Raw genomic sequence first — 14,649 nt, 5'->3', positions numbered from 1 at the left:
AGAATTATTATATTTATTATTATTATCATTATTATTTTTCAGTTTGATCAGAGAGAGACAGAGAGAGAGAGAGAAGAAGTGAGAAAGCAAGCCACCAGGTCTGAGACTTGAATCGTGGTCTGTCACGTGGGAGTCCAGTGCTTTTAACCACCATGCCACTTGCCCCCCCCCTTTTTTTTTTTTTTAAAGCTTTTTGCCATAGGGTATGTGCAGTTCTCAGACAAAGAGAGAAAAAGTGAGAAATCACATCCCCCCCGCCCAGTGGAAAAGGCCATATTGCAGTCCCTTCTATTCTGTTCTTCTCTCGGGATTTGGGCCATGCATACATATACTACCAGCATGATTTTCAAGGTGCTGGGTCTGGGACTCGAACCACTGTTGACCATGTGGGAATCCAGCACCTTAACCACCATGCCACCAGCTGGCCCCAGTTTTTTTTTTTTTTTAAGTTATATTGTGATAAAATTTACATATGATTCACTCATTAAAAATATTTACACCAACAGATTTTAGTACATTTACAGAATTGTGCAGCCATCACCATAGTCCACCTTTTTTTTTTAAGAGTTTTTAAAATATTTTTCTTGTCTCAGGAAAGAAACTCCATACCCATTAGCAGTAACTTCCCGTCTCATTCCCAACACTCCAGCTGTAGGTTTGTAACCCCCAATCTACTTTTTAAATGGAATAATAAATTAGTAAATATGTGGTCTTTTGTGATTAGCTTTTTTTTTTTTTTAAGTGTCTTGAGAGAGAGGAGCACCCCTAACAGAGACTCATGCTGAGATCTTGGCCTCACTTCCCAGCCGTCCAGGATCATGGGCAAATGTGTGCCCAGCATGTGCAGGTTGATCCAGGAACTAAACCCTGACCTTCCATATAGCTTCCAATATTGCAGAACATTGCTTCCCCTCCGTGCCATTGTGGCTGGGCCAGTGATTGGCCTTTTCTTCCTTTTTTTTTAGGAGGTTTTTGCCATACGGCACATATGCTCATTGGAGAGAGAGATACAGAGACAGTGAGAGGAAAAGTGAGAACCCCCCCCCACCCAACCAGGGCAGGGGGGATGGCCACACCACAATCCCTTCTCTCCCATTCTCCTCCTGGGATCTTGGGCACATGCACACACGCCCAGTGTGATTTTCAAGCCTCTACATCTGGGACTCCAGCTGTTGTTGTCCATGTGGGAGTCCAGCAATGTAACCACTATACCATCTGCTGGCCCTATAATTGGCTTCTTTAACTTACCATGTTTTTGTGGTTCATCCATGTTGTCGCATTTATTAGTACTTCATTTCTTTTCGTTGCTAAATAATACTCTATTGTATAGATATATCACATTTTTTTGTTATTTTTAAAAATTTTTAATTATTCACTTATTTTAACTTGACCAGAGAGAGACATAGAGAGCGAGAGAGATGGAAAGCGAGAAAGCAAGCCACCAGGTCTGGGACTTGAACTGTGATTGGCCATGTGGGAGTGTCCAGCACCCTAACCACCATGCCACCTGCTGGTCCCGATATATCACATTTTAAAAATCCATTCACGAGTTGGTGGAGAGTTGGGTTGCTTCCACTTTTTGGCTATTATGTATGAATAACTACTGTGAATATCTGCCTGCAAATTTTTAACGTAGACACGCTTTATCTTCTCTAGGACTGGAATTGCTGAATTTTATGGTTACTTTATTTTTTTTAAGATTTTTTTTGGGACTAGCAGTTAGCGTAATGGCTATGTCGCTGGACTCCCATGTAGTCAACCGTGGTTCAAGTCCTGGACCCATGTACACGCATGCCCAAGATCCTGAGAGGAGAAGGGATTGTGATGTGGCCATCTCTCCTGGGGGGTGATTTCTCGCTTCTCTCTCTCTCTCTTTCTGGTGAGCACATTATGCGCCCTATAGTGAAAACCTCTCCAAAAAAAAAGGTTTTTTTTTTTGCCATGGGGCATGTACATTCACCAGAGAGAGGCAGCAAAAGTGAGAAATCATCCCTAGAATGGACGGCTGCATCGTGTCCAACACATTTTTCAGGCCTCTGGGTCCAGGATTTGAACCATGGAGTCAGCTTATTTGAGGAGCTGCAAAACTGCTTTCCAAAATATCTGCACTATTTTATATTCCCACCAGCAATATAAAAGGTGTCCAATTTTTCACATCCTTGTCAACACTTGTTATTTATTTTTTTAGCTTTTTAAAAAAGTTTTTTTGTAATTATAATTTTTGGTTTACATCAATACTCGTCATTCTTTATGAGTAAAGCCATTTTATTAGGTTTGAAGTGGTACTTGTATTTCACTGTGGGGTTCCTTTCTATTTCCATAGTGACTAGTGAGGCTGGGGTTCTTTTCATGTCCATATTGGTCATTCGTACATTTTCCTGCAAGAAATGTCTGTCTTTTGCCCATATTTTAATTGGATTTATTTGTCTTTTATTATTGAGTTTGTGGATGCTAGTCACTTATCAGATACATAATTTATAAATATTTTCTCCCATTCTATGTGTTGCCTTTTCACTTTCATTTTTAAAAAGTTTCTAAGAATTATTTTTTAATTTTAGCTTTATTTAATTTATTTTTAATTTGATGAAAGAGGGAGAGAGAGAGAAAGAGAAAGAAAGTGAGAAAGGAAGCCTCAGGGCCTCAGGTCCAGGATTCAAACCATGGTTGGCCATGTGGGAGTCCAGTGCCCTTAACTGCCATGCCACCTGCTGGCCCCATCTTTTTACTTTCTTGATGGGGTCATTTGAAGCATAAAAGTTTTAGTTTTGATGAACTCCGTTATCTTTTTCTTTTCTTTTTTATACTTTTGGAATCCTATCCAAGAGATCATTGCCTAACTCTAGGACATGAAGATTTACTCCTATGTTTTAATTGTAATAGTCTCATAGTTTTACCTTTTGCATTTTTTGTCTATGTTCTATTTTGACTTAATTCTTTTGTGTCGTGTCTGGTAGGTGTTCAGATTCATTCTTTTGCATGTGGACATTTAGTTGTCCCAGCACCATTTATTTAAAGTGCCTTTGTTTCCTTATCATTTTAAAGCAAAATTTAAAAGACACTCTGAACCCTTTACATTCAATTCTTCGGAGAGACAATCTGCTGTTAGTTACGTAGATTATGGTTTCTTTTTTCTTTTTCTTTCTGGAGGTTTTTGCTATGGGGCGCGTGCCCTCACCAGAAAGACAGAGAGAGACAGACAGAAAGTGAGAAATCACTCCCTAGGGGGGATGGCCATGCTATCCTTCTCCTCCATTCTCCTCTTGGGATCTTGGGCATGCACGCACATGTGTCTGGTGTGAGTTTAAGACACCTAGTCAGGACTCGAACATGGGAGTCCAGCGACGTAGCCATTACGCCATCTGCTGGTCCCTGCTTTGCTTGTTTTCAACAATTTATTAGGAAATATGGCAGGTCATTTCTGATTGATAGAAACATAGGCTTCTTAATAAATTATATAATAGTTTCAGCTATTCTAGAAGATTCCTTAAAGTGAATTTCATGTACTAATTATCAGACATCTGCTAACTACCCTCCTCCCAAACTTGAGGAAAACCTGTCCAGCAGTTTGATCGTACTTAGAAATGTCACAGATTTTTGTAGATTAGGATTTTCTAACACTTAGAGTTAACTCATTATTTTAGCCAAAACTTTGGGAACATGAGTGTTCATTATACTATTTAATTTACTTTTGTATAGTTTGAAAATTTTCATAATACACAGTTTTAAATAAATATATGGTACCCGAATCATTGTGCATTTTGAATTAGTATCCTAGAAATTTCTGCGTCTTTGCGATCGAAGTTGTTCTGTCCAGTTTGCCTTCCAGATTCCACTGATCTCTGACTTTTCTCTTCAGGTAATTTATGCTGCCAGGGATGCCCAGATTTCAGTGGCTCTCTTTCTCCATCTTCTTGGATACCCTTTCTCTAGGAATTCACCTGTAGAAGAAAACAGTGACCCCACGGACTGGAGAAAAGTCCTGGAGAAGTGCCGGGATGTGGTAGACATCCCATTCCGAAGCAAAGGACTTAGCAGATTGGGAGAAGAGGTTAATGCGGAAGCTACAGAATCTCAGCAGAAGCCAAGAAATAAAAAGTCCAAGGTGGATGGAATGGTGCCGGGCAGCCACCAAGGAAGAGACCCCAGAAAACATAAAAGAAAGCCTCTGGGGGTGGGCTATTCCGCCAGGTAACTGGGGTGTTGCCTGTCTGGTACGGACAGTGGTCCAGCCTCCAGCAGAGGGTGTGATGCTGCCCGTGGGTCTGGGCGGAAGGCTTATGGCAGATGTAGTAGAGGCTCTCCCAGGGGTCCATTTTCCTTTTCTTTTCCTTCAGGGACATTGGTACTCTCCTTTGCAATGTGTCTTTCCTCCCTCTCCCCTTCTTGTACTGTATTTTCTCACAGTTGGAGCAGAAATGAGAACAGCCTAGCTGTGTCATGGACCCTGATGTAGCCTTAGACTGTAACTTCTCCAACTGTTAGTAGGGATATAGTGAGTTGACGGAAAAGTCGTGACACATTTTTGCATAGAAACACAGAGAAATACGTCATGACTTTTTTTTTTTAATTATTTAATTTTATTTGTTATTATATTTTTAAATTTGATCAGAAAGAAAGAGAAAGGGAAAAGGCAAATGCAAGCTACCAGGACTAGGACTCAAACTGTGGTCGGCCATGTGGGAATTCAGCGCCTATTGGAGAGAGAGATACAGAGACAGTGAGAGGAAAAGTGAGACCCCCCCCCCACCCAACCAGGGCAGGGGGGATGGCCACACCACAATCCCTTCTCTCCCATTCTCCTCCTGGGATCTTGGGCACATGCACACACGCCCAGTGTGATTTTCAAGCCTCTACATCTGGGACTCCAGCTGTTGTTGTCCATGTGGGAGTCCAGCAATGTAACCACTATACCATCTGCTGGCCCTATAATTGGCTTCTTTAACTTACCATGTTTTTGTGGTTCATCCATGTTGTCGCATTTATTAGTACTTCATTTCTTTTCGTTGCTAAATAATACTCTATTGTATAGATATATCACATTTTTTTGTTATTTTTAAAAATTTTTAATTATTCACTTATTTTAACTTGACCAGAGAGAGACATAGAGAGCGAGAGAGATGGAAAGCGAGAAAGCAAGCCACCAGGTCTGGGACTTGAACTGTGATTGGCCATGTGGGAGTGTCCAGCACCCTAACCACCATGCCACCTGCTGGTCCCGATATATCACATTTTAAAAATCCATTCACGAGTTGGTGGAGAGTTGGGTTGCTTCCACTTTTTGGCTATTATGTATGAATAACTACTGTGAATATCTGCCTGCAAATTTTTAACGTAGACACGCTTTATCTTCTCTAGGACTGGAATTGCTGAATTTTATGGTTACTTTATTTTTTTTAAGATTTTTTTTGGGACTAGCAGTTAGCGTAATGGCTATGTCGCTGGACTCCCATGTAGTCAACCGTGGTTCAAGTCCTGGACCCATGTACACGCATGCCCAAGATCCTGAGAGGAGAAGGGATTGTGATGTGGCCATCTCTCCTGGGGGGTGATTTCTCGCTTCTCTCTCTCTCTCTTTCTGGTGAGCACATTATGCGCCCTATAGTGAAAACCTCTCCAAAAAAAAAGGTTTTTTTTTTTGCCATGGGGCATGTACATTCACCAGAGAGAGGCAGCAAAAGTGAGAAATCATCCCTAGAATGGACGGCTGCATCGTGTCCAACACATTTTTCAGGCCTCTGGGTCCAGGATTTGAACCATGGAGTCAGCTTATTTGAGGAGCTGCAAAACTGCTTTCCAAAATATCTGCACTATTTTATATTCCCACCAGCAATATAAAAGGTGTCCAATTTTTCACATCCTTGTCAACACTTGTTATTTATTTTTTTAGCTTTTTAAAAAAGTTTTTTTGTAATTATAATTTTTGGTTTACATCAATACTCGTCATTCTTTATGAGTAAAGCCATTTTATTAGGTTTGAAGTGGTACTTGTATTTCACTGTGGGGTTCCTTTCTATTTCCATAGTGACTAGTGAGGCTGGGGTTCTTTTCATGTCCATATTGGTCATTCGTACATTTTCCTGCAAGAAATGTCTGTCTTTTGCCCATATTTTAATTGGATTTATTTGTCTTTTATTATTGAGTTTGTGGATGCTAGTCACTTATCAGATACATAATTTATAAATATTTTCTCCCATTCTATGTGTTGCCTTTTCACTTTCATTTTTAAAAAGTTTCTAAGAATTATTTTTTAATTTTAGCTTTATTTAATTTATTTTTAATTTGATGAAAGAGGGAGAGAGAGAGAAAGAGAAAGAAAGTGAGAAAGGAAGCCTCAGGGCCTCAGGTCCAGGATTCAAACCATGGTTGGCCATGTGGGAGTCCAGTGCCCTTAACTGCCATGCCACCTGCTGGCCCCATCTTTTTACTTTCTTGATGGGGTCATTTGAAGCATAAAAGTTTTAGTTTTGATGAACTCCGTTATCTTTTTCTTTTCTTTTTTATACTTTTGGAATCCTATCCAAGAGATCATTGCCTAACTCTAGGACATGAAGATTTACTCCTATGTTTTAATTGTAATAGTCTCATAGTTTTACCTTTTGCATTTTTTGTCTATGTTCTATTTTGACTTAATTCTTTTGTGTCGTGTCTGGTAGGTGTTCAGATTCATTCTTTTGCATGTGGACATTTAGTTGTCCCAGCACCATTTATTTAAAGTGCCTTTGTTTCCTTATCATTTTAAAGCAAAATTTAAAAGACACTCTGAACCCTTTACATTCAATTCTTCGGAGAGACAATCTGCTGTTAGTTATGTAGATTATGGTTTCTTTTTTCTTTTTCTTTCTGGAGGTTTTTGCTATGGGGCGCGTGCCCTCACCAGAAAGACAGAGAGAGACAGACAGAAAGTGAGAAATCACTCCCTAGGGGGGATGGCCATGCTATCCTTCTCCTCCATTCTCCTCTTGGGATCTTGGGCATGCACGCACATGTGTCTGGTGTGAGTTTAAGACACCTAGTCAGGACTCGAACATGGGAGTCCAGCGACGTAGCCATTACGCCATCTGCTGGTCCCTGCTTTGCTTGTTTTCAACAATTTATTAGGAAATATGGCAGGTCATTTCTGATTGATAGAAACATAGGCTTCTTAATAAATTATATAATAGTTTCAGCTATTCTAGAAGATTCCTTAAAGTGAATTTCATGTACTAATTATCAGACATCTGCTAACTACCCTCCTCCCAAACTTGAGGAAAACCTGTCCAGCAGTTTGATCGTACTTAGAAATGTCACAGATTTTTGTAGATTAGGATTTTCTAACACTTAGAGTTAACTCATTATTTTAGCCAAAACTTTGGGAACATGAGTGTTCATTATACTATTTAATTTACTTTTGTATAGTTTGAAAATTTTCATAATACACAGTTTTAAATAAATATATGGTACCCGAATCATTGTGCATTTTGAATTAGTATCCTAGAAATTTCTGCGTCTTTGCGATCGAAGTTGTTCTGTCCAGTTTGCCTTCCAGATTCCACTGATCTCTGACTTTTCTCTTCAGGTAATTTATGCTGCCAGGGATGCCCAGATTTCAGTGGCTCTCTTTCTCCATCTTCTTGGATACCCTTTCTCTAGGAATTCACCTGTAGAAGAAAACAGTGACCCCACGGACTGGAGAAAAGTCCTGGAGAAGTGCCGGGATGTGGTAGACATCCCATTCCGAAGCAAAGGACTTAGCAGATTGGGAGAAGAGGTTAATGCGGAAGCTACAGAATCTCAGCAGAAGCCAAGAAATAAAAAGTCCAAGGTGGATGGAATGGTGCCGGGCAGCCACCAAGGAAGAGACCCCAGAAAACATAAAAGAAAGCCTCTGGGGGTGGGCTATTCCGCCAGGTAACTGGGGTGTTGCCTGTCTGGTACGGACAGTGGTCCAGCCTCCAGCAGAGGGTGTGATGCTGCCCGTGGGTCTGGGCGGAAGGCTTATGGCAGATGTAGTAGAGGCTCTCCCAGGGGTCCATTTTCCTTTTCTTTTCCTTCAGGGACATTGGTACTCTCCTTTGCAATGTGTCTTTCCTCCCTCTCCCCTTCTTGTACTGTATTTTCTCACAGTTGGAGCAGAAATGAGAACAGCCTAGCTGTGTCATGGACCCTGATGTAGCCTTAGACTGTAACTTCTCCAACTGTTAGTAGGGATATAGTGAGTTGACGGAAAAGTCGTGACACATTTTTGCATAGAAACACAGAGAAATACGTCATGACTTTTTTTTTTTAATTATTTAATTTTATTTGTTATTATATTTTTAAATTTGATCAGAAAGAAAGAGAAAGGGAAAAGGCAAATGCAAGCTACCAGGACTAGGACTCAAACTGTGGTCGGCCATGTGGGAATTCAGCGCCTTTAACTACCATGCCACCTGTCGGCCCCACGTCATGACTTTTCTAAGACCTAGTTAGTAGTTATTACTCCTTGTCTATTTTGGGATAGCTGTGCAAAGGAGTAACAAAGTGCCTCACACTTTTCAGGAGAAGTGCTCCATCCGACTTCTTGTTCACTTTGATCATTTAGAACGATATTCAGCTCGAAGCCAAAGTTATTCTCTAGCTGATGAGAATTTTCCTGTACAGTGTCTACCTCTGTCGTAGGACGATGACTAATGAGTACTGTAGAGCAGATATTTGATTCCTGTAACAAAATGCCTTTAGGAATTGGATGATTAAATTGAAGGAAGTATTGCACGTGAGCCAGACTCAAATCCACATGGCCCCGATTGCTTTAAGGTGAACTTTGAAAATTTAAATTTACTTTGTTTAATCCAATAATGTGGCAATTTTCTTGTTCTGCTGTTCCTCTGCGTGTTCACAGCCAAGCTATGATAATGCCATTCAGATCACTCCCTACTGTCCAGTCTATACATATAAAATTCAGAGGTATAAACAAATTCATTTTTAGTTATTTTTCTATAGAATTAAACATGGTTTCTTTTTTTTTTGAAGAATTATTTTATTTAACTTCATTTATCCATTTATTTTAATTTGACCAGAAAGGGACAGAGTGTGTGTGAGAGTGAGAGGGAAAGCGAGAAAGCAAGCCACCAGGTCCAGGACTCTGTGGTTGGCCATGTGGGAGTCCAGCACCCTTAACCACCATGCCACCTGCTAGCCCCTTAAACATGGTTTCTTGTCCTGTTTGTTTTTCCTGTAAGTGGTGTGTTTGACCCTAGGGTTGAGAATAGTTTGAGTCACTCAAGTGATCTTGAGAAGGCAACTGCTACTTTAGCCAACAGTTGGCTTTCAAACGTTTGAGATTTCACTCTCCCTTCCCTGCAGAAAATCACCTCTCTATGATAACTGCTTCCTCCATGCTCCTGACGGACAGCCCCTCTGCACTTGTGATCGGAGGAAAGCTCAGTGGTACCTGGACAAAGGCATTGGAGGTGTGAGACTCAGCTGCCATGGTTTATATGTAATTAGGTACAGATGGGAACTGGCAGGACTGGGGAGTGAGATATGGAGAGATGGCTAGCAGAAGGCCGAGACCATGAGACGTGGGGCTGGGTAGTCACAACTCAGAGTTCTGCCAGGGTGGTAGAGACCAGCTGTGGCAGTGCTTCTTCCTGGGACAGGACGGGAGGAAGGGGAGCAGTCACGCTAATTCTGCTTCTTTTCCCTTAAGAACTAGTGAGTGAAGAGCCTTTTGTGGTCAAGCTCCAGTTTGAACCAGCGGGAAGACCTGAATCCCCAGGAGACTATTACTTGGGGAGTGAGATATGGAGAGATGGCTAGCAGAAGGCCGAGACCATGAGACGTGGGGCTGGGTAGTCACAACTCAGAGAGAGTTCTGCCAGGGTGGTAGAGACCAGCTGTGGCAGTGCTTCTTCCTGGGGCAGGATGGGAGGAAGGGGAGCAGTCACGCTAATTCTGCTTCTTTTCCCTTAAGAACTAGTGAGTGAAGAGCCTTTTGTGGTCAAGCTCCAGTTTGAACCAGCGGGAAGACCTGAATCCCCAGGAGACTATTACTTGATGGTTAAAGAGAACCTGTGTGTTGTGTGTGGCAAGAGAGACTCCTACATTCGGTGCGTGTGGTGGTGGGCAGCCGATGTCTGCCTCAGGTGGAAGTTGCCCTTGGAGGGCACTTGCAGAGCCCTCTGAGTTTTCTTGGGTTTTGTTTTAGGATTTTGCTACAGGGCATGTGCACTTGTTAGAGAGAGACAGTGACAGAGAGGGAAAGTGAGAAATCCCCCCCATCCTCCCCCAAGAGGCATGGCTATGCCACAATCCCTTCTCCTTCATTTTCCTTTTGGGATTTAGGGCACACACGCACATGACTGGAGTGATTTTCAAGCTGCCAGGCCCAGCGTCTGAACTGTGGAGTCAGCTACCTGGGATCCAGCACCTTAGTCACCACACCACCTGCTGGCTCCCTCCGAGGCTTTTGTTGACTCTGCCCACCTTTCCTGAGAGCTTTGTCCATAAGGGACATCCTAGTTTCCCCAGGGGCCCCGACACTCTGCCTGGCCTTGGCTATAGTGGCCCTTACCCCTCCTGAGTCAGTTCCTAGTTTCTGGAATGTGATACTATTCTCAGTAGTAGTCTACCATGGGGAGAGCGTTCTCTTTTGCTTATGAAAGCCCAAAGTCTGGGTCCTCAGAAGCTGTGTCCCTGTAGTCTTCTTTTGAGTGGCTAGTAAGCACCCTGAGTCTTTGTGCTGTTCATGGAGTCACGGCTTACCAGGAGGCTGCTTTGGGCTGTCATTCTATTTGGTGTCTAGGTCCTGACTCAGTGGAAGTCAGGCTTCCTGTGCTTCCCTCCTGTCCTCTACAAAGTGAGACAAACAGTTGATGCCAAGAATTTTTCCTGAGAGCTCAGTTCTCTTTGGAAAGTAATGGTGGGCCGTGGTAAACTGGGGAAATAATGTCAGCATAAGGGATTCCACAGGTGAAGGACACTGGCTTTTCCAAGACACTAGGCTTTGACAGAGTTGTTTTCCAGATGTCAAAGGCCATTAGAATCTCTTTATCTCTTGAATACTTCCTCCTGGGAGCACAGTCTTCTCGAAGGTTGTTATTGAGAGCCTGGCACAGATGTTGGTACTTACTCAAGGAGCGAGGATACAAGCTCACGTAAGGCAGGCAGGTAGGACCCCTGGCACAGGCAGGGCAGAGGCTAGGAGAAGGTTGTTATTGAGAGCCTGGCACAGATGTTGGTACTTACTCAAGGAGCGAGGACACAAGCTCATGTAAGGCAGGCAGGTAGGACCCCCAGCACAGGCAGGGCAGAGGATAGGAAGGCAGCATTGCTTTCCTGTCGCCCCTTTTGGGTTGTGGTGCTCAGGGGTGCTCAGTCATCTTCAGGCCCAGGTTAGAATCCCCATAGCCTGCTGGCTTCATGAGTGCTCTGGTCACGTGCTAACAAACTCTGCCTCCTGGTGGATGGGCTTGTTCCAGGAAGAACGTGATTCCACATGAGTACCGGAAGCACTTCCCCATCGAGATGAAGGACCACAACTCCCACGATGTGCTGCTGCTCTGCACCTCCTGCCACGCCATCTCCAACTACTATGACAACCACCTGAAGCAACAGCTGGCCAAGGAGTTCCAGGAGGGAGCTGCTACAAGCACTCCGCGAGTTTTACGGCTCAGACACAGTCACAGATGAGCTTCTTCAAGAGGCTGCCGGCCTGGAGACCAGGTACAGTGAGCAGGTCTGCTCAGAGAAGGGATGAGGGATAACCCAGATGTTAACTGAGAACAGCAGTTTGAAGATAGACAGGCAAGTTTGTAGAAGCTCATGAGCTCAATATAAAATGTCTGCAAATCCCAGGGAGTGCTAACATGCTGGACCGATGGGCTCTCAGAACAGAGGATTAAGAATGGGTATGGAAGGACCAGCAGTTAGTGTAATGGCTATGTCACTGGACTCCCATATAGTTGACTGCAGTTCGAGTCCTGGACCCGGTGGCTTAAACTCACGACTGGTGCGTGTGTGTGCGTGCCCAAGATCCTGAAAGGAGAATGGAGGAGAAGGGATTGCGGCGTGGCCATCCCCCCTGGGGGGGTGATTTCTCGCTTTCTGTCTCTCTGTCTCTCGCTGTCTTTCTGGTGAGCACACACGCCCAATAGCAAAAACCTCTCCAAAAACAAAAAAAAATGGGTGTGGATATAGGGAGAGGAACAGAGTCCGTGCTTCCTTGAGAAAAGCCTTACTCCTCAGAGGTGAAAGGACTATTCACATGGACTCTGGACTCTAGGTCTCTCTGCCTAGTAGGGGGGTCAGGGAATGTTCTTCCGTTCAGTGGCACATTTGCACAACTGAGCAATCACAGCAGCATTTCACTGTGACTGGAACATTTCTCCTGAGTGTGGTTTGCATTCTTTTTATGAAAAAGAAGGCACTAAAGAAATGTATCACTGGACCAGCAGGTGGCATGGTGATGAAGGTGCTGGACTCTCATGTGGCCAACTGTAGCTCAAGTCTCAGACCAGCGGCTTGAAAATCATGTGGAGCACATATGCATGTGTGCCCCAAATCTCGAGAATTAAGAAGGGATAACAATATGACTATCCCTGTCGGGGATGGTTTCTCACTTTTCTTCTCTGTCTCCCTCTGGCAAGTACCCGATCTCTAGAGTAAAAAACTTAAAAAAAAAAAAAAAAAAAAAAAGGTATCACCTTGCTTTTTACATATAAGTATTAATACTATACTATGGGCACCAGCAGGTGGCGTGGTGGTTAAGGTGCTCGACGCTCCCACATGGCCGACCACTGTTCAAGTCCCGGACCTGGTGGCTTCCTTTCTCACTTTCCCTCTCTCTCTTTCCTCCTCTGTGTCTCTCACTGGTCAAATTAAAATAAATGAATGAATAAATAAAATTAAATAAATAATTTTAAAAAATACTATACTATGAAAACCTGGAACATGCAGGTGATATATTAGCCTCATATAAATCCTGAGTATGATTCAGAATGAAAAAGATGGGCAAGCTGGTCACTGAGTAACACTGGAATAAATACAGCATTCTTCACCATCGTCAGCTGGACAGTGGGATCCCTTTAGTGGAGGCCAAGTGTTTCGCAGTAGGCTCACAATCCCCAAGGGCCTTCCTCTGGACTGTGAGCCGTATGTCCAAACTATTAGAAAAGGAGAGATGAGAAATAAGGTATTTGGGAAATGTCACGTGATAACCTCTCGACGCACCCTTGGTCTGCATGCAGTATTTGAGACTGTTTCTGACACTGTCCCGTGCTTGTTTTCCTGAAACCCTGTGCTTCACATCTCGGCAGGATCTGCAATGACAGCTACGTTCCTCACGGGCTGAAGGTGGTGCAGTGTCACGCCCAGGGCGGTCTGCGTTCCCTAATGCAGCTGGAGAGCCGCTGGCGTCAGCACTTCCTGGACTCCATGCAGCCCAAGCACCTGCCCCAGCAGTGGTCAGTGGACCACAACCATCAGAAGCTGCTCCGGAAATACGGGGAAGACCTGCCCATCAAGCTGTCGTGATAACTGCTTTCCTCCCAGCTGAGGACAGTGAGAAGCCGCAGCCATGGTCACAGAGTTCCTGGTGGGATAGGTCTTTCATCATCAAAGCTTGGGTGACACGACCCCGAACACTAACCTGTACTAATCCCAGAATACTTCTGGTGGAGCCAGGACCTTATTTAAAGGGGAGTGTATGGTTTCAAATTTGAATTGGGCAGAGTCAGTATTCCTTTTTCCTCCCTCTTATATTATCTAAAAAAAAAAAAAAAAAAAAAAAAAAAAAAAAAAAGGTATCACCTTGCTTTTTACATATAAGTATTAATACTATACTATGGGCACCAGCAGGTGGCGTGGTGGTTAAGGTGCTCGACGCTCCCACATGGCCGACCACTGTTCAAGTCCCGGACCTGGTGGCTTCCTTTCTCACTTTCCCTCTCTCTCTTTCCTCCTCTGTGTCTCTCACTGGTCAAATTAAAATAAATGAATGAATAAATAAAATTAAATAAATAATTTTAAAAAATACTATACTATGAAAACCTGGAACATGCAGGTGATATATTAGCCTCATATAAATCCTGAGTATGATTCAGAATGAAAAAGATGGGCAAGCTGGTCACTGAGTAACACTGGAATAAATACAGCATTCTTCACCATCGTCAGCTGGACAGTGGGATCCCTTTAGTGGAGGCCAAGTGTTTCGCAGTAGGCTCACAATCCCCAAGGGCCTTCCTCTGGACTGTGAGCCGTATGTCCAAACTATTAGAAAAGGAGAGATGAGAAATAAGGTATTTGGGAAATGTCACGTGATAACCTCTCGACGCACCCTTGGTCTGCAGTATTTGAGACTGTTTCTGACACTGTCCCGTGCTTGTTTTCCTGAAACCCTGTGCTTCACATCTCGGCAGGATCTGCAATGACAGCTACGTTCCTCACGGGCTGAAGGTGGTGCAGTGTCACGCCCAGGGCGGTCTGCGTTCCCTAATGCAGCTGGAGAGCCGCTGGCGTCAGCACTTCCTGGACTCCATGCAGCCCAAGCACCTGCCCCAGCAGTGGTCAGTGGACCACAACCATCAGAAGCTGCTCCGGAAATACGGGGAAGACCTGCCCATCAAGCTGTCGTGATAACTGCTTTCCTCCCAGCTGAGGACAGTGAGAAGCCGCAGCCATGGTCACAGAGTT

General features: G+C 43.7%; 1 protein-coding gene across 1 annotated transcript in view; it reads left to right on the top strand.

Moving 5' to 3' along the window:
• EXD2 (exonuclease 3'-5' domain containing 2) overlaps positions 1 to 13,680 on the top strand; it is a 43,492-nt gene extending 29,812 nt beyond the window's left edge. The window contains 6 exon segments of the mRNA XM_014585380.2: positions 3,857 to 4,188; positions 9,322 to 9,428; positions 9,932 to 10,067; positions 11,439 to 11,591; positions 11,593 to 11,682; positions 13,275 to 13,680. Of these exon segments, the coding sequence (XP_014440866.2) occupies positions 3,857 to 4,188; positions 9,322 to 9,428; positions 9,932 to 10,067; positions 11,439 to 11,591; positions 11,593 to 11,682; positions 13,275 to 13,491 (1,035 nt within the window). The 3' untranslated portion in view covers positions 13,492 to 13,680.
• The last annotated feature ends 969 nt before the right edge of the window (positions 13,681 to 14,649 follow it).

Source organism: Tupaia chinensis, unplaced genomic scaffold (assembly GCF_000334495.1).
Source record: "Tupaia chinensis unplaced genomic scaffold, TupChi_1.0 Scaffold149686_1, whole genome shotgun sequence".
Classification (NCBI taxonomy): domain Eukaryota; kingdom Metazoa; phylum Chordata; class Mammalia; order Scandentia; family Tupaiidae; genus Tupaia; species Tupaia belangeri.
Note: the sequence above shows the minus strand (reverse complement) of the source record. Positions and strands in the feature narration are given on the sequence as shown.